The following is a 27,177-nucleotide window of genomic DNA, read 5'->3' on the forward strand; positions in this document are numbered from 1 at the left end:
GCAGGGGGTGGGGGATGGGGGAAGGAGGATGACAGTAATAGGCCGGCCCCTGGAGCTGAAGCCTCATGTCCTTTCTAAAGAGCAGCTGTTCTCAAACTCAGTCAGGTCTCCCACCCACAACAGCCAGATGCCTTGTCGAGGCAGATCCAGGAAGGGCTGTGTCGTCCAGGATAGAGGTAGAGGCTGCTCCCCAGACGCAACCCCACACATAACAGGACCCAGTGGTTTGTCTACGCTCACACTGGTGTGGCCACTTTCCCTAACCTCCTTCCTACTTCGAAAACTCTCCACCTACAACTTACCCATTCGGGCTTACACACCTGCTTGCTCTCTCGTCATTCAGAGCCCTCTGTCTTCCTGTCTCCAACCCAGCCAAAAGAAAACCCTAGTTGCTTACCAAATTAACCTGACGGTAGACTTAACCCTCAGCAGAGACCAGAGGAGCAAGACACAGGCCGACCCTAGACCCCTGGCCCTGCTTGGGGGAGCAGTCCCTGGAAGGAGAAGCTATGTTTATACGAAGCTACCCTGGCAGCGTACTACAGAAGACATTAAATCTGTGGTCTCCTGAACCCCCACCACCACACCCACAGGGACTAGTCTATCCTCACAGGGACAGAATCCAGTGTGTTTCCCTTATACCCAGAGGGCTTCCTGTGCACTCTGAAGGAGCCCTAACAGCAGACGCAGGAAACCAAACCCACAGTCACCCAATCAGCTGTGTGGCCTTGGACAAAGTGCATCTCTGCGCCTGAATCTCTTTATAGATAAAGGAAAAGTGGAGCAATACCTCAGAGGACTTATGCTGGGATCAACCCAGCACCAGTACTTCACTCAGTGAGCACCCAAGGGTGTCAAGAATTCCCCTTGACATCTTCTTCAAGTATCCCCAGACCATTCAACCCCAACCTCACACCCAGCTCATTAGAAGCTAGCTGGGTTAGAGAAAGAAGGGCTACCAAGCAGTCATGGGAGCTGACAGACTGGAACAGCTCCTGCTATTCCAGAGCACCCATACCAAGCGATTCACAGTCCCCTGTAACTCCAGCTTCCAGGGGATCAGACACCCTCTTCCAGTATCCACAGACATCTGTGTATATGTGGCCTACACTAATGCTGTCACGTGGAAATGACAACAAAAAGAAAATGTTTACCACCCCCAAGTTAGAGACAGAAGCCCATAGGGGTGGAGCTGGGGGGGTGGGGACAGAGGTGTGGCCAGACCTCCAGCCTTTTTTCAGTCATCTTCCTTGGAAGCCAGTATTAGACCTTGTAAGCTGGACTGAGAAAAGGAAGCAAAATACAGGGGTGATTAATACTGGTGCTCTGAGATGAGGAAGCTGGAAGGCAGTTCTCTGTGTCAGAACACTGGTTCCAAAAGGACACACTCTGTCGTTGGAACAGTGTGTACGTATGTCATTGTCCGCAGTAGGAGTCTGCAATCGGAAGCAAGAGCCACGGGCTTCCAGGCTAGCCCAATCTCATCATACTGGTCCTCAAGGAAATCCCCCAGGCCGTGTAAGAGTGGTCACAGACCAAGAATAGGGGACATACAGAATGGCCGGCTTCAAAGACAGAGACGGGGGCCCAGGTCAAGGAATGCTGGCAAAATAGGATGTGGCCCTGCAGAGATAGTGAGGCTCTACCAGGCTTCTTTCCCATGTAACCAGCAAGTAACGTCACAGCTACAAGGACCTTCTCAAGCCTCTCACTTAGACGGCAGCTTCTGACAGCTTCCTTTCTACCAGCCCCACTTGCTCCCTCACCCTGGACCCATTGCTCTGACTCCCTTGTAAGTACAGACAAAGGGTTCTTTACAACCAAGAGTGCTCGCTGGGTGATTCGACAGTGCTCCAGGTAGGGGAGCGTTCTCGGGTTGAGTAGCAGAGTAAGGATCCCTGATAACTAGGGTGGGTGGCAAGCGCATCTTCCAGAGAGAAGGCTGGTAGAAGACAGAGTGCTCCAGGCCCCCTGGTCCTGTGCTCTAGTCTGAATCGACAGCTGTGAGGTTGTAGGCACAGTGCTTCCTGCTCTGGGTTGGAAACTAGCCACGCTGCCCTGCCTTTCTCCCCTGCCTGAGAACAGAAGTGACAGAGTCAGCAAATCAGCTCCTGCTCTAGGCTCTGCCAAGGAGATTCAGCTATCACAGGGTTTCTGAGGAGATTAGGTCACTCAAAGCACTTTTGTTTCTGCCTGGCCTGTACTGCCCCCTTCTGGACTCTAAGATAATACACCACCCTGTTTTCCTGGCTCCAAAGGAGATGTGCTTATTGACACAAGCCCTCCTCTAAGAGGGGCTATTCCCATGCAGATGTAGCCAGGAGGCTCTCTTCTCCCTTCTCGGGGCACAGGGCTCTGCCACCCATCATAGGAAACACTCCACACACAGGCTGGGAGAACACAAGTAAACGGTCAAGGGCCCAAGCCTCAGAAGAAAAAGAATGAAAAACTTTCAACTATTAAATTTGTTTAGTAAAGACAATTTTGCTCATACAAAACAAGAGTTTACAACAGTCTGAGTGTTGAACACACCATCAAAGACATGGGAGGAGCTGCAGACGCCTGGGCCCTGCCCCAGGCCCAGAGACGCCCAAGAGCCCCTCCTCCACCAACCCCTGAGGGAGACACCCCTCCTCCAGCAGGAGGGGCATGGGGGACCATGGCACAAAGACTCTTCCCCACCTGCTCCTCCTCAATCCTGGGGAGCCCCCACCCAGGTTGAGTAGTTAGAGGGTAAGGTGGCTAGTGGGCAGGGACAGAGTCAAGACATCTTTGGTGCGAAGACTGTCCCATCCACCAGACCACATGGTGGAAATCCAGGAAGACCACACGTGGTCCTGCCCTTGTCAAAGGGAGGTTGGCAGGTACCCCAGAGATCAGGGGAGATGCATGAAATGCAACTGCCTTTCTAGGCATATAACCTTCCCAGGCTCACCCGTGGGAGTGGACAGCCCATTGAGAAATGGCTAAAAATTTCAGAGAACTCAACAAGAGTGGGTTAATCGTGGCAAGAAGGGCAAGCAGAGGCTACTCAGTGGATCAGTGCCTCAGGGATCTGGGACCAGCAGGGAAAGGGGTCCTGAAGGGACCCAGTCCTCCTGGTAGCTGTCAGTGCCCCCGTACCCCTCACTGCCTCCCCTGCCCAGCTAACACAGAGGCCACAATTACCTGGCTCTGGATCTAGACAAGCTACCTAGGCATTTAGGCAGGCTCAGTTCAAGCAGGAGTCCCTGTAGCCCCGCCTTCCCTAGACCCTCCAATGCCCAGTCGCTGGCATGGATCCAGGCATACACACACATGCACACACATGTGCTGCTCTGTTGTGCACACTGGTGATGTCTAAGGGCTTCAGCGGGAGGCAAGAGCCACCTACTGCCACTCCACTGCCTTCTCCCTGGAGCTCCCAGATTCTAGAGCCAGTGGGGACCCCATGTTACAGTGGGAGGCCAGAGGGGACAGATGGGGCAACCTAGGGACATTCCCTATAACAACTTCCACAACACCTGTGGGTAAGCCTCAGCCTTTGTAGATGGGAAAGGACCTGGGGAAGGAATGAGGAGTGGGAAAAAGGACAAGAAGACAGGTTCCATAAAAACTCTACACCAAATTACAGATAAAATGCAAAGGAGCAATGGGCTCAGGAGCACCTCACCCCTCACACATCCTCCAGCTCCCACCTCAGGGGAGCCAGAGCCAAGGGCAGAATAAAGCCGGAGGCATTTCTGGGCGCCACGCAGCCCAAGAGAACAGGAGGCAGCATTGGGCAACTTGTGTCTCTTTGTCTAAAAAATATATTCATGTAGAGTTATTGCTTGTCCTCCAGTGGGTGGGAGGCAGAGCGGCTCAGTGGGCAAGCGTCGCATCCTCCACAGCACGGGCTTTCTTCCGCCTCTTGAGAAGCAGAGGGTTGGATGCGTCTTCTATCTTCTTTATCTTGATCTGCTCATAGTCAACACGCATCGTGGCCAAGGCACTGGTCATCTCCTCCTGGGAGCAGGGAAAGAGGGCAGAGGAGAGACACAAGCAGTGAGGGACAGACAGGCAAGGCAGGAAAAGGGTACAGTGAACGCATATCAGTTGTGGGTCCACACTGCTGACAGACGGCATCATCCCCCAGCACTGGCCACTGTGTAGCTATTCTCTCAGGAGCCCTCTGACAAGCTCACAAAAGGGGAAAGAGTCCTAGGCCAGCCATCCTGTAGGGCCTGCTCCAGTAAAGCCCTGTCTGGGGCTTTAATGCCCTCATCTGAAAACTGAGGGGATAGTACCTGATGCCATTTCAGGACCCACTAGAGAGCCCCAGGGAGAGGAAGGCTCATAGGAAACAGATGGCAGTCTGGCCAGAACCTTTGCCACAAGCCAGTGAAGGTGATGGTTCCCAGTCACCTTTTGGTTGCTATGGAAACACTGGGATGAAGAACACAGATCCAAACTGTCCCTGCCAGGCCAGCACTCCTACTGGGGACTTCCTGTGAACTGCCTTCCCAGTCTCTTCCTCAGTGATCCCTCACCTTGACATCCTCCCATCGTTCCTTGTCCTCCTTCAGGACACGGCTGGTGTGCAGTGGAGTCTGAGGGACCTTCGTAGATTGCTGAGGAGAGAGAAGTGGGATCAAGTGACAGTCGACCATACTGAGCAACAGTCCCTTGCGCCCAGGTCTCCCCAGCCTGCAAAGCTTACCATGATCCAGGGGTGGTTCATGAATTCTGTGATGGTCATTCTCTGGGTGGGCTCTGTTTTTAGCAGATTCCGGATAAGCATCTTCACTATGGGGTGAGGCAGAGGACACAGCAGGTCAAGGGACAGGGCAGTTCAGGGGATCAAGACAGCTCAGGGGACAGGGACAGCTCAGGATCTATACTTTTCCCTGCACTCTCCTGCATGATCAGGCTCAAAGGAGACTAAATGAAGATAGATACCCAAGGAGCAATGGCTCCAAGGACCAGCATTCTGGACAAGCCCTGCACATAACACATGGCTCTGACCATGCCTCAGGCACTTCCCACAGGCAGAAAACACCCCTGAAGGCATAGGAACAGATCCAAGTCCCCAGTTCCAGCACACGTGTGAAAAAGACTGACACCTACACGTGCACACGCTCGCACACACTCACTCTTTCCCCTGTCCCGGAAGGCCAGTTCCTACCTTCTTCTGATACTTCTGACCACTCCGGGTTAGGAAATTCATACTGGCCCATTCGAATACGAGTCTTCATGCCCGGAGAGATGGCAAGGCCGTGATTGGAATAGAAGGGGGGATACCCACACAGCCTAAGGAAGAGAAGGGCAGAGCAGGTGTTATTTAGGAACCCTGCACCACGAATCAGTTAAGAAACAGACTCTGCTTGTAATAGTCCCAGAGAAATCGGACTGCAGGACCCAGGAGTCTAAGTGCCAAGGATGCCACCTAGACGGCTAGCCCATTAGCTAGTTTCTACCACCACTTAGCAACCAGAACCCACCAAGCATCAAGTGAAGCAGGAACTCAGAGAATTCCCAGGGAGTCCCCCATCCAAAGGGAAAATGCTAAAGTCTGCCTCTCCTCTTGTCCTGCAGAGGTAAAAGCTTCCCCAGCTCCCTAACGCACTGCAGCCTAGCAACCATCCCACACACCAGCCCACTTACAAAATATACATGATGACACCCAAGGACCACATGTCACAGGACTTGTCATACTTCTCCGGGCCCAGGACTTCCGGAGCTGCAAAGCAAAGATCACTGTGGGCTGTCCTGGCTCTTTGAATGCTGAGACCTCCCCTGCCTCAGAGTCCTTCATCCCTCATAAAGAAAGAGCGGCAACAGTGGGGGGCGGGGAAAGAAGAGGACCCTCTCCCAGAAGGGACTCTGCAGCTACGAGCTTAGGGTGCGATCACTGCTGAGCCGCTGAGAACCTACAAACATGTGGTACGCACTTAACTTCACGAACATGTCCTGGGAGTGTCTTCGTGGAGTCAGCTGGGACTTTAGTCTGAATCCCAGACTCCACGGAGAAAGCCTGGCTCTTCTCAGGAAGAGTACACAGGTCCCAAGTGCTGCCCTCAGCCCAGCAGAGCCTTTGCATAGCACTCAATCATAGCTTAACCCCGGCAACCCACTCGTGGTGGGGCCCTGTCAGATCTAGTACATCTAGGGACATAAAGACCCAGCATGCCTAGGTCTATGGTCTCCTGAGATGAGCAAAACGAGGGGTGGAGAGAGAGCCTGGGCAAAGACTCAGTCCTTGGGCCTCCCCTAAACTCACCCACATAGTATGGTGTATAACACGGAGTGGTCAAAGAGTTGTGACTGGTGGTTTCCTTGGCAAAGCCAAAATCAGTGAGTTTCAGAATGGCATTGGGCCTTTTGGAAGTATATAAGAGGTTCTCAGGCTGTGGAAAGAGACATGAGTGGATAAGATCCCTGTGGAAATGCTGAGGAACCCAAGTGGGAAGGACTGTGCCTTCCGTTCATCCGCTCAACCACTGCATCCATCCAGCCCCTCTGCATCGGGCAGCGTGAAGGCATCGGCTCCCTGCTACAGAGACTGCCGCGTAGAGCCATGGGGACCGCTGCTGACTCAGAAAGCCATGTGTGGGACGGTGAGGTGCTGATGAGCAGTCAGTCACAGGCTGAGTGCAGCCAAACAGAGTTTCCCTACTAAGTTTGTGGTCCCCTGTCCCAAGCTCCACAAACCACAGACTGGGCTGCAGACCCATCCTACGCTGACAGACCAGGCAGTCAGGGTGCGAGCATGGGGTTTATATAAGCAGGCTTCACCTTGACATCCCGGTGAGCAATGTTGATCGAGTGCAGGTACTGGATGGCCTCGCCGATGCTCTTCATGATCTCTGACGCCTCTGCAGATGAGAGAGAAAACCCAAGCTGGAGGCCTGAAAGCTCAGACCCCAACCTGCTGACGCAGGCCCAGTGTCCCACACCCACCAACTCATCAGACACACAAAGGAGCTAGGAGCTGGCCCTGCCATGGCTAAGGGAAAGAGGCTCATGGCCAGCAGTGAGCCTGAGAAGGCAACACCCTCCACCACTCCTGTGACAGGGTCCTTCAAAGAGCCTACAGTTGCCTCCTGCTGTACACCCAAAGCGATGGCCACAGCAGACCCTCTCTACCTCTTTCTGTGAATGCCTGGTCTCCTCGGTCCTGGATTCGACTAAAGAGCTCTCCACCATCAAGACTGAAAGAAAATAAAAGGTAGAGTGAAAGATCTGTCAACCAGCATGTCACCCCACCCCCACGCACTCCACTGCCCCCAAAGGAAGCCAGATGCTGATGTCCCATGCTTCAAGACCCATAGAGGGCTGTCTGCAGAGGCAGAGGCACCTCGGTGTGGCATTGGGATAGGATGGTCAGAACCCTGCAGGCTACTTACCACTCCATGACAATCAGCAGGCATTTCCTCCCAGCATACAGGTTCTCATAGACATCCACGATGTGCACAATGTGTGGGCACTGGGAGGCCCTCCAGTGCAGCTCCACCTCTCTACGTGCCTTCGGACAGTCCTGGAGCATCTGCAAGGCCAACACCTCCTGAGTGACACAGGGCTACGGGAAACAGCTGGCCCCACCTCTCTCTCTCTCCTCTCTCTCTCTCTCTCTCTCTCTCTCTCTCTCTCTCTCTCTCTCTCGCCTAAGGTCACTCCCACAGCATCTTCCCCAACTTCTCCCCTTCCAGGACCCTAAGATGACTCTAATCACTCAACACAACACTTCAGCTTGACCCTCCAGAGCCTGAGACAATGCTCATTCCATCCACTAAGAGCATGAAGTCTACAGAAGGGAAGGCAGCAGCAGGTAAGTATTGGAGGACAGTGACCCACGGAGTCAGAACAAAAGGAACCACTTCAAGGAAAGTGAACCACTACAAGGTCATGAAAGGGAGCGACTCCAGAATCCGCAGGGACAGAAACTTCAAACCTATAGCAGACTCAGCCCGGTGGTCTCTGGAGTCAGCCCGATGCTGGTCGGAACCCTGCTGCTTGCCACAGCTGCAGCCTTGAGCCACATTTGTGTCCCTTCCTGTTCCCGGGACCGGGTGTCCAGGAGCATGAAGTCAAGCTAGACCCTCATCAGCCTTAAAAGGCCAGATTCTGGTCAGTCTAAGTCGGCTACTTGTCTCTGCCCTTTAGCTACTGACTAGCTTAAGAACAAGCCTAATGTCCAAATGGCTCAGAAGAACTTTGATGGCAATTTACTGAGAGACAATCACAGAAACAGCACAGGACCAACACTGTCTCCAGCACCTGGCAGCTAGGAGCATGCTGTCACCATGGTCCCAGTAAAGGGTCTGGCCACAGCAGTGCCCTGAGGGAAGCCAGTGAGAGACAGCAGCTCCCAGGATCCCTGGGACATCACCAAGCAGCCTGTTTCCTGCCAGGCACAACCAGGAGACAAGGCAAGAGAGTGGGGATTCAGGGCCAATTGTGGCTCCTCAATGAAACCAGGGAGTGTGACCCTGCTTCCAAAGCAAAACAAATAAATAAATGGAAAATGTTCCTGATTGCTTAAACTCTTTTAGGAGAATTCCACTGTTAGAACCAAAGGCATCCTAACAGACCTCTGCTTTGTACAGTCGAGTAGCCACTTTTGCTCACAGATATGCTATGAGGGTTAAACTGTGCTCAGTAGTAACAAGCTATCATTTTTACTAGAAAGCCTACTCAATGCAGGGCACAGAAGTCAAAATCTGTAAGACAAAGACCCGAAGAGATCTACCCATACGTCACACTCTCCAACAGCTCTGGACATTCTGCAGTCTGAGCTGGCAGGGAAACAGGCCCGAGAGCAGACGGACAGGCAAGCAGCAGGCAGGCGCAGGGGCCTTTGATAAGGTGGAGACTGGGCACTGACTAGAATGAGGCCAATGTGGACAAGCAGGGAGACCAAGAAGAGAGCTGAGGTCTGGGAAGTGGGGTCAGACAGCCAGAGACAAGCTCGGAATCTCCAACAATAACACTAATGTGCTTTCAGGCTATAGTCACGCTGACCCATTTCAGAGAGTAGCCTGCCCAAGGCTAAACTCCTAGGATGACAGCCACAGCCTGCATCAGGCCTGACAGACAAATTCCAAGTCTTTCCACCCTATCACTCAGAGTCTAAGAAACTGTCAGAGGCTGAAACTTCTCAAAGTGGCTTCAAAGAGGCAACTTCTCAAGCAGAAACCCACAAAGAAGACAGCTATCTCCCATGTGCTTTGTGTCACACTGCCACCTTGTGGTCAAATGAGAGCATGGCACAAGCTTGTTGGGGTGGGGGTTCGCGAGGTGTGCATTTTTATTTTCCCATGTTGTAGGAGGAACAGAAAGAGACACTGACCAATTCCATGTGCACATAATAAGTAGTGACTGAACTACTGTAGGCCACACATAGCACTGAACGTCAAAACCAAAACAGACTGACAATCGGAAATGCCAGGCTAGTGCAGCAGGACAGATACCGGAGGCAGGCACTGGAAAGATTCATAATTCACGTCTCTCTTCCATTCTCCACCAGAGTACAGAACGAAAGTAAAAAGAATCCCATGGGGGAACCCACACCCTCACTCTGCCTCCACATCTGAGGGCAGGAGATAGATATCAGAGATGAACAGTCGGGGGAGCTGTTGGGCCCCAAGTTCAGGCCACGATGCCAAAGTAGACAAAATCGTAAAGACAACAGACAGTGCAGGCAAGCATTCTGAGGAAAGTCGATCCGCAGACTGCACACTGGGTTTGGGATCCAGGAACACAGCTGTCTTAGGATCAAACAGGACCCGAACACTGCTATCCACAGCCGGGGTTCGTCCATGGCACTGGGCGGGCCCGGTTCCACCTCACAGACAGGAGTGTTAGGGCCAACATACTCAACAGTTCCAGCTGAAGGGGGGTCATCCCTCCTGGCAAATGCAAGTCCAGTCGTGCCACACCCATACTCCCAGCACTTGTGGCCCGGCAGGAGGAGTTCTCTGCCAGCCTGGGCAATATAGCAAGTCCAAGGCCAGCCTGGGCTAGAGAGACCAGCTCACAAACGCAGCAAAACAAAGCAGCTCTATGTAAGGTTCTCTTCTCTTAAGCTAAAACCAACACTTTCCATACTGGTGCCTTCTCTCCACAGGTGAAATAAAGTTTGATTTCTTTAATCAAATCCCTCCTCTCTCTTCCTTCACCTAGTAGTAAATGTATTTTCAAGCTCTCTCCTCCAGGGAAAATTTCTGGAGTGTGGCAACTGCCTTACTATCTAAACTGTGTCCCCCCTGCACCTCCACAGTGGGACAGGTGGGTGCATGCACTTGCTGCAGGCAGGCCTCTCCCCTCCGGGTGAAGTCAACTGGATAAAGACTAGGAAAAATCTCAATTCTTAGAGAAAACTAAAATTTTACAGGAAAACAAGTAACTGAGATGAAGTTAGGTTTTATCCTCTAGAAACTTGGTTAGGTTGGGCAGATTAGGGATAACTATGAGAAGCACTGATTTTTAAAATACGTATAGAGGAGGTTTTGGTGGGGTTTTGTTTGATAGGGTCTCCTGTATACCCAGTGTTATCAGACCATCACTGGTTATGAATACTAACTGAAGCTATGGAAGCCTTCATAGCAGATGACCATCACTGGTTATGAATACTAACTGAAGCTATGGAAGCCTTCATAGCAGATGACCATCACTGGTTATGAATACTAACTGAAGCTATGGAGGCCTTCATAGCAGATGACCATCACTGGTTATGAATACTAACTGAAGCTATGGAGGCCTTCATAGCAGATGACCATCACTGGTTATGAATACTAATTGAAGCTATGGAAGCCTTCATAGCAGATGACCATCACTGGTTATGAATACTAATTGAAGCTATGGAAGGCCTTCATAGCAGATGACCATCACTGGTTATGAATACTAATTGAAGCTATGGAGGCCTTCATAGCAGATGGGCGGGTGGGCAGGCTAACGTCAAAGGGTGGGGCCACGAGGTGCCACAGACACTTGTAGACAAGTGTAGCATACAGAACACTGGAGAGAAAAAGCAAGAATGCACAAATCTCAAGTATGGCTAAGTAAAGACAGACAAGAGAGGTGGCCTGAGCCATCCAGGCAGAGAGGTGACAGGAAGCTGCTAGCACACCCCAGCAGAGGAAGAGCTGGGCAGCCAGGAGGGTCACATGGGAAAGGTCTCACTCCCACAGTGCAGTGAAGACACTGGAGAACAAAGGGCTCAGGACCTTTGCTCTGGGGGATGGACTTTCCTACAAAGAAGAAAACCACTGCATTGAGAGAAGGTGTACATGGGAGGAACTGAAATCCGTGACACCCATGCTAAGCCTCAAACCAATTCTGTGCCTTGACTCAGCCCTATATGGTGTCTCTGAAATAATCTTGCAGAAAAAGTCGAAAGATGTGTGTTCCAAACTAAGGTGCACAGGCCAAGGAGGCCTGAAAGGCAGGCAGGGGTCAGGATCAGGTCATGGAGCCCACAACCCAGAGAGGAAGTTTTAGGTAGGGTCAGTGAGGGAGGTGTGGGAATTGTGCACAGGATTAAAAACAGGGGCCCTAGACTCTGGTTGTACACCTTTGACTCCCTTACCTGCCCTCCAGGAGATCTTCCATCATGGGGTCTCCTGAAAAGATAGTCTAAGTCAACCCAAAAGCCAAAGAGGAAAGAACAGAGAGGAGCTTGGGCCTGTGGCATGACATGAGGATAATAGGAGCAACAAATAAGCCGCCCCCACATACTTTATACCTCAGAGACCTCACACGCTGGAAACCAGGGAGGGGGGTGTCTCTGAACTCCACTGAAAGCGAGGCTCCTAACCCCTGGTGCCTCCCATCTTCTCATGTGCTGAACAGGCCCATGACAGGCCTGAGGGGGCAGCCTATTAAACACATGTAACAAGGACAAGAATGCACACTAGCAAGACCGGCTTGGCACATGACAGGCACCACATCAGGGTTCTGCTATTATTACTCAGCTGCTATTCCTGTCCATCAGTTCCCCTGAGGTGGGCAGCTGGGATCCCAGGCACACCCACTTCCCTCAGGGGTTATTCATAGCCCTAGACACCAGGCAGTGGGGACCCAGGATATGGTGCAGCCTTGAGTTTCCCTCCACACACCACTTAAAAGGGACAGCTGGAGCGGGGATGTGCCGAGTCCGACTCGGTGCCAAGAGTGATGCACAAGTCCAATTCAGGCCCCAAGTGCGCTGCTGTGTTGTTAAACAAGACCTCTACATTCCCAGGAGGCAGCTGGGGGCCTGGAGGAAAGCCCTGTGTGGGGCACCAACTCACCACTCCCTTAAGCCAGGCCACAGTCCCTCTTTCTGGACCACAAATGCTTCTTTTGTACCACATGGATGCCCCAAAGCATTGCAGGGTAAAAGGAAAGGAGGACCTGGAGCCACTGTAGGCAAGTCTCAGCAACCTCTTTCGTGAACATTCAAGTAGCAGGCATAGCTTAGGGTTGGAGTTCTCCAAATTAAATGTCTAAGTGCTTCCAATGTGTCATCTCACCTGGCTCAACCCATCTGGAAGGGAGCATCCTATTTTATAAATGAGGTCCTCCATTATGGAGTAAACTTTCCATAGGATTCTCCAGCCAGCTGTGGCAGGACTGGAATATGAAACCCCTGTAAGTAGCACTTCCTGCCAGACACCTAGACATACACCTCTGCAGGCTATCTCCTAAGCACTCAGCCCCCAGCAGAGAACCAGCTCACTCTCCCACGGGTGCAGGCTTGAGGTCCCAGTCGTCACCCTTCCCCACCCCAGGAAGTAGAGTAGACTGGATCTGCCCAGCCACTGCCTCACTCACTCCAGCTCCATCCATTCCTATCCTAGCACCATCCGCAGCTCTTCCCAGAGAGAGGTGAAATGCCACACCTCCTCAGTGCTCCACCCCTCCTTCCAGCATGAAGCCTGGAGTGGTGGAGCTTCCACACACAACACAGAGAAGCTAACTTGATTTTAGTTAGATAACTGTAAAACAAGAAAGGCCTGGGCAAGTCACGGAGCTGTGACACCAATACATACTGTCCTTACATTATTTGCTATTTCCAACAGATCCTCAAGGGTCCACACCCGTAAATCCAAGGCTAGAGAGGGTCCTAGGGACGAAACACACAGAATGCCTTCATTCTGAAAAATCTAGAAAAATACAGCATCAGATCCCAACCATGGGAATTAATTATACAGTAAAGAGATATACGCACACACACACACACAAGATGCTGCTTACAGAAGCAGCCACGGTGATGAGGGAGTCTCAACTCCCAGAACCACTGACAGATGCCCACAGGCTAGAAAGACAGACCACAGTTCTCTCTGTGCTCATCCATCCCTGCTCCAGAGCACAAGAGATGACAGCGGATGCGTGTTCATTTAATTAGTCATAGAGATAAAGGAGCATGCCGCCACCTCTGCTAGAGTAGAGCTCAATGGGAGTGGCAGATGAGCCTCCCTAGAGACTGATCTCAACATAACAGCAGCCACGGAGCCTACACTCCTCAGAAGGCAGACAGACAATGCACACGGAAGGACTGCAGCAGCCCTACGTGCTGGTACTTGTACGCATTTCATACATTCTACCAGGAAGTCAAAGTCAACTCTCTCCTTGTTACTGAGTTTTATAACAGAATGGGGCTAAGGCTCTACCCAAAGTAACACTGACAATGAGGAATCCTAGTACCAAAAGCCATAAACACCCTCGCCACACTACCCAGAAGTGACCTCCACTGAGGGTGACTCTCCGTGCTGTGCCCCGCCATGCTCTGGAACCACCAGAAAGGCAGTGGCAAAGGACTGAGGCTCAACAAAAGGTCACCCTGTAAATGACAAATTTTTCAGAGTTGCCACACAGGATGGATAAATGCTAACTGAATCCTAGCAAAGATCACCTGTCCAGCACAAAAACGACTGAAGGTGGTTTAGAGAGACAGAAACAGTGACGGCCAAGTTAAAGGCCTGCTGCAACTCGTACAGAGAGGACTTATGAGAAGAGCCGATAACTGTGCTGGCTGACAAAACTTTCACATCTGAACAAACTCCTAGACTTCCAGAGATTCAGGAAACAAATTCTCACTCAGGACTGAAAGAACTCTGGGAGAAAGCTGGCCATACCTCTCAAACCTATCTCAGATCCAACAGTGGCCCGACAAACGCTTTTCTTTAAGCACCTCGATGGCAGGACGCCTACTAGCACCCAAATGTCTACAAGCAAGGAGGCTGTAAAGATGTGAAGCCAGCTGTGGGCCAGAGCATGGCACTCTCATCAAGAGAACAAGGTGGTCTCTTGGCTGTCACCACTGGGAGAGCACACAAGGATCCTGGTGACACCCCGGCTGTGTTCAACGTCCTCAACTTAAATGAAACTGCATTTGCACTTCATAAGTCAAGACAAGATGCAAACACACCAAACGTTAGTTTAGGTTTATTATAAACGGGAAGTATTACAGGTAACATTTTTCTTCTTTTGTGTATCTCTTAAATTTCTTTTTTAAAAAAAAGGGAAAAGGGGGGGGGGGGAATGATACTAAACAGAATGGCCGACTCCCCTGTGTGTTTCTGTGGTTGTTTTGTTTCTTAAGACAGAAGAAAGTGAAGCTGGTGGGAGCACTCAATGGGTAAAAACAAACACTGTCAAGCCTGACGACCTGAGTTCAATCCCCAGACCCATACGGTGGAGAGAGAGAACAGACTCCCACAGCCACAAGCTATAAATGAGAGAGAGACAGAGACAGAAACAGAGAATATTATGGCCCCGTGGATGCCTACGGTCTCCTTGAAGGAATATTTGTAGTTGACAGTGCTGAGCTGGAGAGATGGTTCACTGTTTGAGAGCACTAGCCTTAAGACTAGAGGCCCTGGGTTCAATTCCCAGTACCTGCATGATGGCTCACAGATATCTCTAACTCCAGCCATGGGGATTCAGCGCCTTCTTCTCATCTCTGAAGGCACTGCACACACATTGTGCACAGACATGGATTCAGAAAAATATTCACATACATAAAATAAAAATAAAATCTCAACAACAACAACAAAGAGTTAACAGTGCTGATGACCAGTCAGTGGGCCCTACAGGAAAGGCAGATTTCCCCACTCCCTTTTTCTACTCTTTATATTTGTCTGATTCCTTAATGTCTGTATGAATTTCTTTTAAAGAGAAGCAGTATTGTAGGCCTTTTATTTGAACCCCTCACCTGACACTGGGGCAGAGTTACGTGCGCTCCACAGGCCAGGCATCCTTCCTTCCAGAGGACAAGAGCAGAGCTGAAAGACAGCATGGGGAGGCAGGAGGAGCCCGCTGCACATGTACACAGGACTGTAAGAAGGCAACAGGACAACTTCCTGGAAAAGGGAGCCAAACTATTGCAGAAGGCAAAATAAACCAGATCCAAGCTCCACTGCCCACAGCTTCCTTCTGAGCTGTGTAGACATGCGCCCTGCCAGTGCAGACAGTCTTCTCGGGAGTCCTGGTTTGAATGAGGAATGACCCCAGAGGCTCGGAGTGTTTGAACACTTGGTCCCCAGCTGGTGCTGCTTCTAGAAAGTGAAATCAGAGTTTGGAGGAACCTTCAGAATGTGCAGCCTTGCTGGAAGAGGTTTATCACTTAAGGTGGCTCTGAAATCGTCCAGTCTCCCCACTTCCTTCTGCTTCCTCGATGCCCACGGACATATCACAGCCAGCTTCCTACCCCTGCAGGCATGACATGCCTTCCTACCATTATGGACTCTAGCCCTCTGAAACCATAAGCCAAATAAACTCTTTAGTTGCTTTTGATGGTAGTTTAGCTGGGAGGTTGAAAGACTAGAAACATAGATGTTCTCTCTGTTCCAATAGATGATTATGATCTAAAGACAAAATGAAGAATTTTCATTTATACTCAAACTATCCTATGCCAGTAACACCTCAGACAAGACAATATTGCTACCTTTAGACCTAAGAGCCCCACAGGATTCAACCTATTGCTGGCTCCACTTACAAAGATGGCAACTGAGGCCCAATGGAGCCACTAGCCCAAAGCCAACCAGGAAGTAAGTGATAAATCTAAGTCAGCCCCACACCAACCTTCAAGTTCTCCCGTGTATGTTTGTAGGCAGTGGTTTGCTTTTTCCCTGAGTTTTAAGGAGTTTGAACATCAGATATTTACTCCTGTTGTCCCTCGTCCATCCTGGTCATCCCCAACTGTGCTTGTTAATCTTACGCCATCTAAGAGGAGGGAACCCAAGCTGAGAAAAGACCTCCGTAAGACTGTGCTGTAGGCAGGCCTGAAGGGCATTTTCTTAACTAGTGATTAGTGAGGCAGGGTCCGGCCCATTGTAGGTGGAGCTGTCCCTAGGCTGGTAGTACTGGGTTCTATAGAAAGCAAAACTGAACAAGCCATGGGGAGCAAGCCAATAAGTAGCACCCCGCCATGGACTCTGCATCAGCTCCTGCCTACTTATGGGTTCCTGTCTGGACTTCCTTTGATGATTCCTTTCTTATGTGGAAGCATAAAAAATAAACCCTTCCCTCTCCAACTTTGGTTTTGGTCACGGTGTTTTATCACAGCAACAGAAACCCTAAGACACTGTCCCTGCAGTGTTCCCAGGCCTGTGCAGTTTCTCATTATCTCACACACAGAGACAGACACACAGACACAGAGCTACTCCATTTCTGAGGCTCAGTGCAAAACCTGACGTAGAGGAGTGACTGGCACTGGGCAGGGTTAACTGATTAAATGGACTGACTGCATCAGCCACAGCTTCCAGTAAGTCACAAGGCATCATTGCCAGAAATCAAGGCAAAGCCGGCTGGAAAGGAGACATGCCAAACTCTTCAAGCTGACCTTGGGCTAAAGTTCAAGGGATAGGAAGGAAAATGACGAATTTTTCAGTATTTAGTAGGTGAGACTTATAAGAATCAGAGGAGATCTTTTTATTTAGAGAAGAAGGAGGTCAGGAGCTCAGTAAGTTAGCTCTGCCACAGCAACGGTCAGGTCCTGAGTCAAATGGGATATGCAACAGCATCTTTTGGACTCCACCTTAGCTGAATAAAGTTCATGGCACACAAATCTAAACAGGTCTAATGGGGAGGGGAGGGGAGGGGAGGGGAGGGGAGGGGAGGGGATAAGAAAAAGTAGCCCTACAAACTGAGAGTCAATACTCAGGAATTTGTGAACACTCAAACACAACAGCTCGAATGCTGGGTCAAGAGAGACCCAGCAGGTGGAAGTTGTCTGTGTAACACACGGGAGAATGGCTGAGAGAGAGACATGGCCCAGATGCAGGACAGAGCTAATGTCCCAAACACAAGAATACACATGGCAGAGATGATAACTTCTGTTCTAAGAATGGGGCACTTGGTAATGTCTTGTCTCACCTTACTCAGACGACATCCCTCGCCCAGCTGAAGGCAGAAGCAAAAGCACAGCCACTCTATGCTGACTACCCAGGGAAGACATGATGCTTAAACACAGACTGCCCCTAGCAAAAGCAAGAACAAGGCCACCGCACTGGGAGAAAGCAACCTTGTTCAAATTCAGAGGTGGAGAGGGGGTGGGGAGATCTGCAGTTTTAGGCCAGTATTTGAACCACTATTTGGATCCTGAGGGAAAGCTGCAATGGGAAGAAACCCCAAAGGGAATCTGCCTGAAAAGGTACAGCCACACCTCGACAAGTGAATCTAACACAATAACCCAGGACAGAGGAGGCAGGAGGCCCTGACACAAGGATCAGTGCAAGTTTAACTTTTATTTGCCTGATGTAATTTTCATCTTCTAGGCTTACTGACTGTCTGCTACCTGAGGCCTCATCATGGAAGCTTCCAGCCTCTGTACAATCTAACCTAGGCCTAGAATGTTTTCAGCCTCCGAGACTTGCCGCTGAATACGCTCACCCTTTCTACCTTTCTGTACTCTAGCTGACTGGTTCAATTCAGCTATTCTGGCTCAAACTCCTCTACAAGCTGACTGATTCAAACTGGCTTCTCTCAGCCTCTCCTGAATTGCTCTGCTTGATGTCATATTAACTTTGGCGATATGTTCTAATCTACTGGCTCCTTCTCATTCTCTGTCTTTATCTGGGTCTACATTATTCGCGCTCTCTCTCTGCATTCTGCCTCTGTACAACTGCCCCAGTAAAACTGCCTTCCCTCTTCTCTCTGCACTGGTTTCTTAAGTAGCTTCCCTTTCCTCTCTCTTCTCAGAATGATTGGGCATATCTTATCCTCTCAAATCGTTCTGATACATCACTTTGTCTGCCACTCAATTAGACATCACTTTCAAATATGGGTGCTTCCTTCTACAAACCAACTTCACCTTCATGGTTTGGGATTAAAGGTGTATATTAAGGGTGTGTGTGTGTATTCCAGCCAGAAGGATTAAAGGTGTGTGAGAGGGTGAACCACACCACAACTACAAACAGGTTTTTTTCAGTAAATAACACAATTTCAGGGTCCACAATCTGACCAAATATCCTGAAATATTTCCCCCTTCTTGTCTAAGCTAAAACTAGTACACAGATTAACTTTTTACAACAGAAACAATTACCAATCCACAAACTTAACAATCTGGATGTCCTCATGAAGATCTGTTGATGCAATGGTCCTAACTGCAGCTCTGATCATCTATCTTCAGCAAATGTTCACTTCAGAGCAAGGTTTTCCCTCTGATAAATAACTGTCCTTCAGCTGGTGTGTTGAGCCTTTTATGTTGTCTGCTTTCTGTCTTTCTGCGTCTCTTCCCTCCTTGAGTCATTCCATTCATGTGGAAATTTCCATCACTCTGATAGGATCTTTATCGATTTTGATAGAACCAATAGCCTTTCATAGGCAAAACCTCTTCCCCAACTTAACACACTCCCTGAGTTCCACTTTGATGGTAAAACATCTTTAAAGGATACAGGTGGATCTAATTCAGCAGTTGTTTTCTATAATCCAGTGTCTTTCATCTGATCTTATTTCCCCTTTCTATTTACCAAGGTACAATTAGGTCTTTATGAATCCACACATAAACTAGACATTTAGGCACTCGCCTTCAATGCCCAACGCCACACCAGAGAGCCAGGCCTCTTACCCATTGTCAGTGGGCCGTGCATCTTGTTTTGTTGTTGCTTTTTCGAGACAGGGTTTCTCTGTATAGCCCTGGCTGTCCTGAAACTCACTCTGTAGACCAGGCTGGCCTCGAACTCCGAAATCCACCTGCCTCTGCCTCTCAAGTGCTGGGATTAAAGGCGTGCGCCACCACTGCCCGGCTTGGGCCATGTATCTTAAGCCTCAATTGCATTAGGTACCACAGCTTCACAATTAAGCAGTTCCTGTTCTTTTGCATCTCCTGTCTTTTGTCTCTCAAGATTTTGTAGTACCATGGCCAATTTTTCTTGTTGTAGAGCTATTTTTCCAGGAGGAAAAATAGAAGATTGCAATTGAAAGTAGGTAGGGGTTTACCCTGATGGTCACAATTGCAATGAGTACTGTGCTGACTTTTTCAAGTGACATTTCTATCCCCAACTCCTACCCTTGCTCTCAAATGACCTGAAATGGAAGTTCCTGTTTTTTCATGCAGGAAGAGTCTGTCTATATAATTAAAATTGTCTTTTGGGATGGCTGTGATTCTCTCAAGATTTGCTGTCTCCTGCGTTGTTGTCCGGCTTCTGAGCTTCCCGAGCGTCTCCGGGCATCCAGCCCAACGTAAAGACTCGATGCTTCTTCCTCTGGAGAGGATCCCAGGCTACTGTCTCCTCTGCGGCCTTTTGTCAGGCGTCTCCTGGCCTCCCCCTGCAGTGTTCTCAGATGTCTTCTGCCTTCTGCAACATTAGAGGTTCTCTTCTTCTCCAATCAAGTTGGATTTTTCTTCCAACCAAGCTGAATGCCAGATGTAAAATATATCTCTTATTCTACTGGAAAGATGAAAGCAAAACCCTCCCCTACTTGGGTTTTTTTTTTTTTTTTTTTTTTTTTTTTTTTTTTTTTGATCAGTCTTTGGCAGAATATCTTTCCTAGGGCAAAATGCAACAGAAAAAGTATCCTTTCCATTGAAATTTTAAAGAATTCTTTTGAAACTAAATATACTTTAGTGGATAAATATACCTGTATTCTCCTTTCTCTTTGCATATATTTTTTCAAGGTTTAAGTGTATTTATTTTTAGATCATAAAGGCCATTCACTTTGAATTTCAGCCTGCCTTTTGCAAGTGGCTTTCAAATTTAAATCACTGTAATTCTTAAGTGCCTGCCTCTGCCTCCCAGATGCTGGGATTCCCCACCTGAATATGAATTCCTTAAACATGGTATGTGGTTTCTCTAGTGTGCAAAGATACTAATTAGAAACTGTATCTGAGTTTTGTCCCATGGTGATGGGATTAAAGGCACACAACACTACCTTGTTCACTGTAACTCTGGAATTTAGAAAAAAACTCTGTTTTCTAGGCTCCAGATCACCTAACAGAGATTTAGAAAACAAGTTTGAACTGTAGTAACCCTTTGAATATCATAAAATACCTTAAATCTCTTACCTGTGGCTTTAAATACCAAACAACAAAAATATTCTTTTTATTTAAAAAGAAAACTCGAAAGCTGAGGTTCAAGATGGTGTGGGCTACATGCAATCTACAGTCTGACATTCGACCATGGAGTTAGGAGACAAGACAGTACGGTAAGTATGCCTCTCGGAAATTATCATTTGAAAATATTATTTATTTTTATTTTTTCATGCCTTATCAGATGAAAGACATGTGTTAGTCTTTATAAGTTAATTTGGACTGAATGACCAAGCTGTTTGATGAACTATCAACTCTCCTATTCAAGAGGTCTCTCCTGTCTGAATCTAAACTTTATCAATTTTGATGGTATCCACAGCTTTTTTCTCCTGTGGAAACAAAGTCAAAACCTCTTCCCGAACGTAATACATATTCCAGTTTCCATTTGCGGTTCACACATCTTTAAAATATACAGGCCTATTTAACTCAGCTTTTCCTACTGTCCAGTGTCTCTCAGCTGATTTACCTCAGCTTTTCCTACTGCCCAGTGTCTGTCCACTGATTTAACTCAGCTTTTCCTACTGTCCAGTGTCTCTGCAGCCCTTGTGCCCTGCTTCTGGCCAGCCTGGACAGTCTGTGACTGCTCCTGATAATGCCTTTTAATATTTTTCTCAGAAATATTCTTTATTTTATGGTTTGTTTCTGAGGTTGGAGGAATGTTAATCTGTTTTTTCCATTGCTGCAACAAATCACATCCCCATAAATTCATGAATACATTAGCAACATGTGGCTTTCATTTTCCTCTGTCCTTCTGGCCCTATACACTCACCCATCTTGCACTTTGTTTTACCTGAGATAAAGTTTCAATCCCTAGAAACTGAATACTTACCTGCTGAAGAGGCCAATCTGGACACCAAGATCTTGGTGAAATTATTGTTACATCTGCTCCTGTGTCTACTAAGCCTTCAATTTCAATGCCATTTATTTGTATTTTTAGCTTTGGTCTCTGATCATTTGTAGCAGTTTGCCAAAATATTTGTTTTCTGGTGTCCCCTGAATTCTTTGTTTTATCCACTGACACTCTTCTGATCTTGAGGATATCCAGAGCAGAATTGTATTTCAAAACAGGCACTAAGTCTTTTAATTGCTCTATGGAAGAGTTTCCCCAACGGTGTCAGGAAATGATTGAATGGAATTTGGTACTGGGGTCTTTGGGAGGCTCCCTAGGGCATTTCCCAATGGCAAAGGGTTACCCTGCCTAGCCCTTGTTGACTTATATTCATTAGTCCAATGCTGGGTTATACCATACCTTCTGCATACTCTAAAATTTAGTCTGAGGCCTTCTTTCTGGATTATCTCTAGAAAAATTATTATTTCTAGAAACACCTTGCCTTTCCAGATGACTTTGCTTTCTACAATTAAAACATCTTCCATTTTGATTTTCCTTTAAAGTTTTTTTTTCTTTTCTTTTTCCTTTTTTTTTTCCGAGACAGGGTTTCTCTGTGTAGTCCTGGCCGTCCTGGAACTCAGAAATCCGCCTGCCTCTGCCTCTGACTCTGCCTCCCAAGTGCTGGGATTAAAGGCGTGCGCCACCACTGCTCAGCCCCTTTAAACTTTTAGGAATTACTTTCCCTATCAGAGTAGCATCATAAATGTGAGCTCTAGTATCACCTAATCACAGGGAAAGTGAGGTACTGAAAGATGGGTCCCAAGACCTAAAAACTGCTAGCAAGAGTGGGTGTCAGCTCAGGAAAAGAGAGCAGAGTGCCTCTGCACGTGAACTAGACACTGCAGCCAAAGTCAAAACTGATCAGGGAGGAAGTGCCCCCCTGTTGGGAACAGAAATTGGGGGGATGTCCATGGCTACTCTGCCCATCTGTTCTAGCACGACGACTCGATGTCAGACTAGAACATGCTAAACATGGGAAAGGAAGCAATCCGCAATCAAGAGTGCTAACACTGTACCCACTAAGAGGTACAGAGTTAGTGCTTGTTTTAAAGTAAGACCAAACACATGACTGTTTTACATGCACCATCTCTGGTAAAGCTCTGGGGCAGATCATCAGCTAGGCCTTCACCATCCAGCCTGGGCTCCCTGAGAAATCACGGCCAGTGACTAGCATTTCTTGTCTCAAAGAGTTACTAAATTATGCTTAGGCCCCCATGGTGGTGCTATTTTGGGAGGTTCTGGACACTTTAAGAGGTTGAAACCTGACTAGAGAAGGCAGGTCACTAAAGGTAAGTCCTTGAGTGGATTCTGTCACCAGCTCCCCATCTTGTTATTTCCCATAAACAGCTCTCTTTTACTACGTTCCTCCAAGCACATGGGGCCACGTTGACTATGGACTGGACTCTCTAAACCCTTCCTCGGATGGTTTTTGTTAAGGTGTTTGGTCATAACAAAGCAAAAGCTAAAAACACTGGTGTTACTCACAATAGGTATCTTCTCCCACAGACCAAGGCAATGTCTGGTCCATTCTTTGGTTCCAAGTTGTAAGTCCCCAATACACGGCACGTGAGAGGTAGTCCATAAAAATCTGCTTGCGGATTAACTCAGAGAGTCCACCCCATGACAAAAACAAGGAATGCCATCCCTGGCTTTGTCTAATATTTTACTACTGAGCTGACTAACAACATCACCGACAACAAGCTTATGAAATCTGCAGTACGGAAAGAACAGACAGAGACGATCAGGCGTGGCCTGGGCAACAGGGTTTCTTGTTTCTGCTTTTGCTTTAAGACGCAGTAGGAGAAAAAATGAGGCAAAAATCACCTCCAAGACCTGTTAGTATTTCCTGAGTCACTACAACAGCAGAGGAGGAAGGAACCTTGTCACAGGAGTCGCTCCAGATACCAGGGAGCAAAGGCTCTGTCTGCCTGCCTAGGGTGGACCCAGCCAGTCTGCCACCATCTGGGCAGTGGCCCCAAGGAGGTTCCTATCGTCAGGCCTCCAGTCCCCTTCCACACAGAATGGGACAATAATGTATCTTCCTCAGGGAGGGGCTAACAAAACTGGGCTTAGATCTGTGCCTCCTGCAGTAAACGTACTTGTTGTTGGTTTTTGTTATTAAGCTATTTCTAAGAAAAACTAAGGGTGTAAAGAATTGTGACTAAAGGCATAGTTCTAAAGTTCATTCAAATACCAACTTCAACCTTGCCTGGCCTTAACCAATGACTTCATTTTCTCAATCTACACTACCCTCAGCCACTTAATGCAGACAGTGATAGTATCTAAATGTGTATCAAATATGTATCAAAATATGCCATAAGTTTCTCCGTTAGAGACAAGGAAGAAACAGAAGCACAAACCTTCCCAGATGGCCTGCCGACCAATAACCAACTGACCGTAAAAAGATTGGTCACTGCTCACAATACTACCATGTGCACGGTGACCTGCGCACTCGGGAGCTCACAGCGAAGTTTGTCCTCCACACAATCACTCAATGCTAATACACCATGGCAGCCGAAAGCTGAGCCACGCTGCCGAGGACTGGTCATTCCATCTGTAGTCGGTGAAACTCATGAACGTTAGAAAATGAAGACCACACAAAACACGTAACTTGGAAGTATGTACACTAGAGATCCATAATGATTAGCTTTAGGAAAAAAGCAACAGCTTGGACCTGTTTTCAAACTAGGCTGACCCTCCCCCCATCAAGACCACTTCATTCTACTTCCTGATCAGCAGGAACAAAAGACTCCAAGGGAACTAAATGTTGCCCCACAAACCTAGCAGAGACCCATCCTCTGGAAAGTGATGGATTGCTTCACGGATGTGCATGTCCTGTGTAGGGGCCACGCTGTCTTCTCTGTATAGTTCCATCTTTAGTGAGTGTGGTACCACCAAACTACACTGATGCTTGCCCCAGGGCACACTTGGCAGTTATCTGGCATAAGTGTTCATTATCACTGCTTTGGGGAGCACACGGCAACTGCATCTAAGCAGTGAAAGCCTTAATGTTGCTCATTCCTACAAAGCCCAGGACAACATCAACTTCGACCCTACCCCCACTCTCCCTGGCCCCTAGCACAACGATGCGTCTAGTCAATAAGACCACAGCTAAGAAAGGCTGGTTTAAACCAGGGTGCCGATAAAGCTAATTTTAGCAGTAGTTTTTTCATCAGCTAGAAGCAGCGATTAAATGAGACAAGAGCAAACAGAATGTGTGCAGCTCCTGTTTTGGGTATCAAGGATTCAATGTGACATCACGCTGAGTATCTTAACAGCAACGTCAGTCAGTCGGATGGGCAGCACTGTGATGGACAATAACTCATCTGGCACGGCACAGCACCACCCACGGTCTGCACTGCACACACACATACCACACCCAGGGTGCCGCAGCTAGGCTCTAGGCCACACAGAGAAAACTATGCCCCTGCTCAGAAGAGGAAAACCACGCTGTGGCAGATCTGAGGACCACAACACAAGAGAAACAGTCCACAAAACTAGAGCAACAGGCCTGAAGAGACAGCCCTCAAAGGGGAGTCAGGGGCCCAAAGCAGACTAAATTCTATGTTTCTCAGTGGCAGCAAGCAGGTCAACAATGATAAAGTCTTATAAGACTGCCATTTTCCTCTTCTGGAAAAAGTTGGGCAGGCTCCAAGGAAAGCCCACTCTCTTGGGGAGAGTAACTCAGCTGAAGAGTGGGCTCGCCCTAATCTCAGACAGTCAGAAGGCAGGGCAGCTGGCCAGGAATAGGCAGCCTCCAGTACCCATGCAATCACACGCCAGCTACTTCCCCGGGAGAGATGAAAACACTAGGCTCACAAGAAAAAGACCTGTGTGGGAAGCTCTTGGAGCTTGAGTCCTCCGTTCTCAAAGCTGGAGACAACCCAAACGCCCATCCACAGGAGAGAAGATAAGCAACTATCGTGCCCACACAATGAAACAGGACTCAGCACAGGGAGTAACAGACCGCCAGCACATGCAACCATGTGGATAAACCTCACACCACAGGTCGTTCACGCATGCACACAGGCATGCACATACATATATACATACATGCATACACACAGGCGCGCACACACACACATACATACAAGAGTGGAGTGGTGTGTGTGTGTGTGTGTTCATCTTGTCAAGGGGTATATATTGGTACCATTGAGAGAGCATGGAGGAATTTACTAAAGTAATAAGCTTTTTGCTATAGAGACTGGGGTTTTATATGGAACCCCTGTTAAGCTTCATCAAATTAAGATTTTTGTATCTCATTGCTATTTAATTTTACCAAAAAAGAGAGAGAGACAGAGACAGAGAGCCGCACACATTAGCAAATACTAGATTCTAGTGCAAATGCATACTGGAAGTACAAGGTGTCATGCGCTGGTGTCTAACCCACTCTGAAGTCCCTGCAAATACGATGAACTGTTCGGACAGGTCAGCTCAGAGTGCAAAGGGTGACAGAACAATATGGTAAATGGCCAATGCAAGAACGAGGTGGCTGAGCAGATAATGTTAACCACACATCATAGTAAGGCAAAAAAGAGAAAGAACAGCCAGGCTCCTGCACCACACGGGACCAAAAGGAGGCTGGAGGTCACAGGAGTAAAGTATACAGGGTGCTCCTTTCAGCCCACAAAAGGGTCACTCAACGTAAGAACTGTGGAAGGCCAGGCTGACCTGGTGACATGCAACTCTAGCCAGCACAGAGCAAATGCAAGGCACTCAGACCTTGGATATTATCAATTCCTACTCCTATGGGACCAGCTGCATCATTATGTGACAGTCAGAAACAAGTCCCACCCATCCTAGCCTGAGCGGAAGAGATCAACGCCCAGTGCAGGGGTGAGAGCATGTTTCTGTCCAGCTTTGACAGCTCAATATTTATAACATCTCTAGAAACCACTTTTCTAGATAAAAACCAAATACACAGATGTCAATCAGACCTCTGCTCATCTCCAGCAGATCAGATCTACACAGGCCAAAAGCAGGAGCCTGCTGCTTCACCAAGGACTCCTCAAGAAGTAGCCTCAAGTCCAAGCAGCCCTGGACCATGGATGCTCCACTCCGCAGGTGAGCCACAGCAAGCATCTGAATCAATAAGTAGATGCCCCCTCCCTTAGCCCCAGCTTTCTGTGTGTGTGTGTGTGTGTGTGTGTGTGTGTGTGTGTCTGTTTCTGGCACAAAGAATATTATGGAAGCCAAAGACAATTAAAGAAATAAATTTTCTGGGTGAAAAAAAAAATCACATATTTTTCAAAAGTCCAGTTTCAATAATTTTAAGATTACCTTCTCTGTCCCCACCCCTGACACAAATCATCTAAATCTGGCCCCACAGATAACATGTGATGGACTTTGCTGAGAGATCAAGAATATGTGGGAAAGCAGAGCAAGCTGGTGTTAACTTAATGCTACAATTAGCTTACTGAGAAACTACAGACAAGTCACTTTCACCGTTTTCTTCCTCGTGTGATCTAAGACATGCCTGGTGCAAGGAGACCCTGTGGGTCTCCCCAGAAAAGCACAGGACACCAGTGAACCCCTCCTGGCTATCAATGCCTAAAACCAGCTAAGATCTCTCTCATCCTCGCCCTTTTGGTTTCCAGGGACCTGAATCATTTGGAGCTTCAGGACTCGGGATCTTAAAAGAGGGAATATGCATTTCAAATAAAAATGTCTCACAAAGCAAAACAACTGCTAGGCCATGGGTATGAGGTAAAAGATAGGTGGAAGCCGGGCGTGGTGGCACACGCCTTTAATCCCAGCACTCGGGAGGCAGAGGCAGGCGGATTTCTGAGTTCGAGGCCAGCCTGGTCTACAAAGT

General features: G+C 48.4%; 1 protein-coding gene and 1 pseudogene across 2 annotated transcripts in view; both read right to left on the reverse strand.

Moving 5' to 3' along the window:
- Positions 1-2,450: 2,450 nt before the first annotated feature.
- Positions 2,451-27,177, reverse strand: part of Mapkapk2 (MAPK activated protein kinase 2) — a 46,320-nt gene continuing 21,593 nt past the window's right edge. The window contains exons 2-11 of one of the 2 annotated variants that reach the window (XM_029476461.1): positions 11,549-11,582; positions 7,368-7,507; positions 7,108-7,172; positions 6,757-6,836; positions 6,242-6,368; positions 5,626-5,701; positions 5,147-5,271; positions 4,682-4,767; positions 4,512-4,592; positions 2,451-3,987 (exon numbers count right to left, since the gene is read on the reverse strand). In XM_029476461.1, the coding sequence (XP_029332321.1) occupies positions 3,844-3,987; positions 4,512-4,592; positions 4,682-4,767; positions 5,147-5,271; positions 5,626-5,701; positions 6,242-6,368; positions 6,757-6,836; positions 7,108-7,172; positions 7,368-7,507; positions 11,549-11,582 (958 nt within the window). In that variant the 3' untranslated portion in view covers positions 2,451-3,843. The remainder of the gene's footprint in view (positions 3,988-4,511; positions 4,593-4,681; positions 4,768-5,146; positions 5,272-5,625; positions 5,702-6,241; positions 6,369-6,756; positions 6,837-7,107; positions 7,173-7,367; positions 7,508-11,548; positions 11,583-27,177) is intronic. The other variant, XM_021163370.2, reaches the window with a different exon arrangement.
- On the reverse strand, positions 24,165-24,257 carry LOC115032392 (annotated as a pseudogene).

Source organism: Mus caroli, chromosome 1 (assembly GCF_900094665.2).
Source record: "Mus caroli chromosome 1, CAROLI_EIJ_v1.1, whole genome shotgun sequence".
Lineage (NCBI taxonomy): Eukaryota > Metazoa > Chordata > Mammalia > Rodentia > Muridae > Mus > Mus caroli.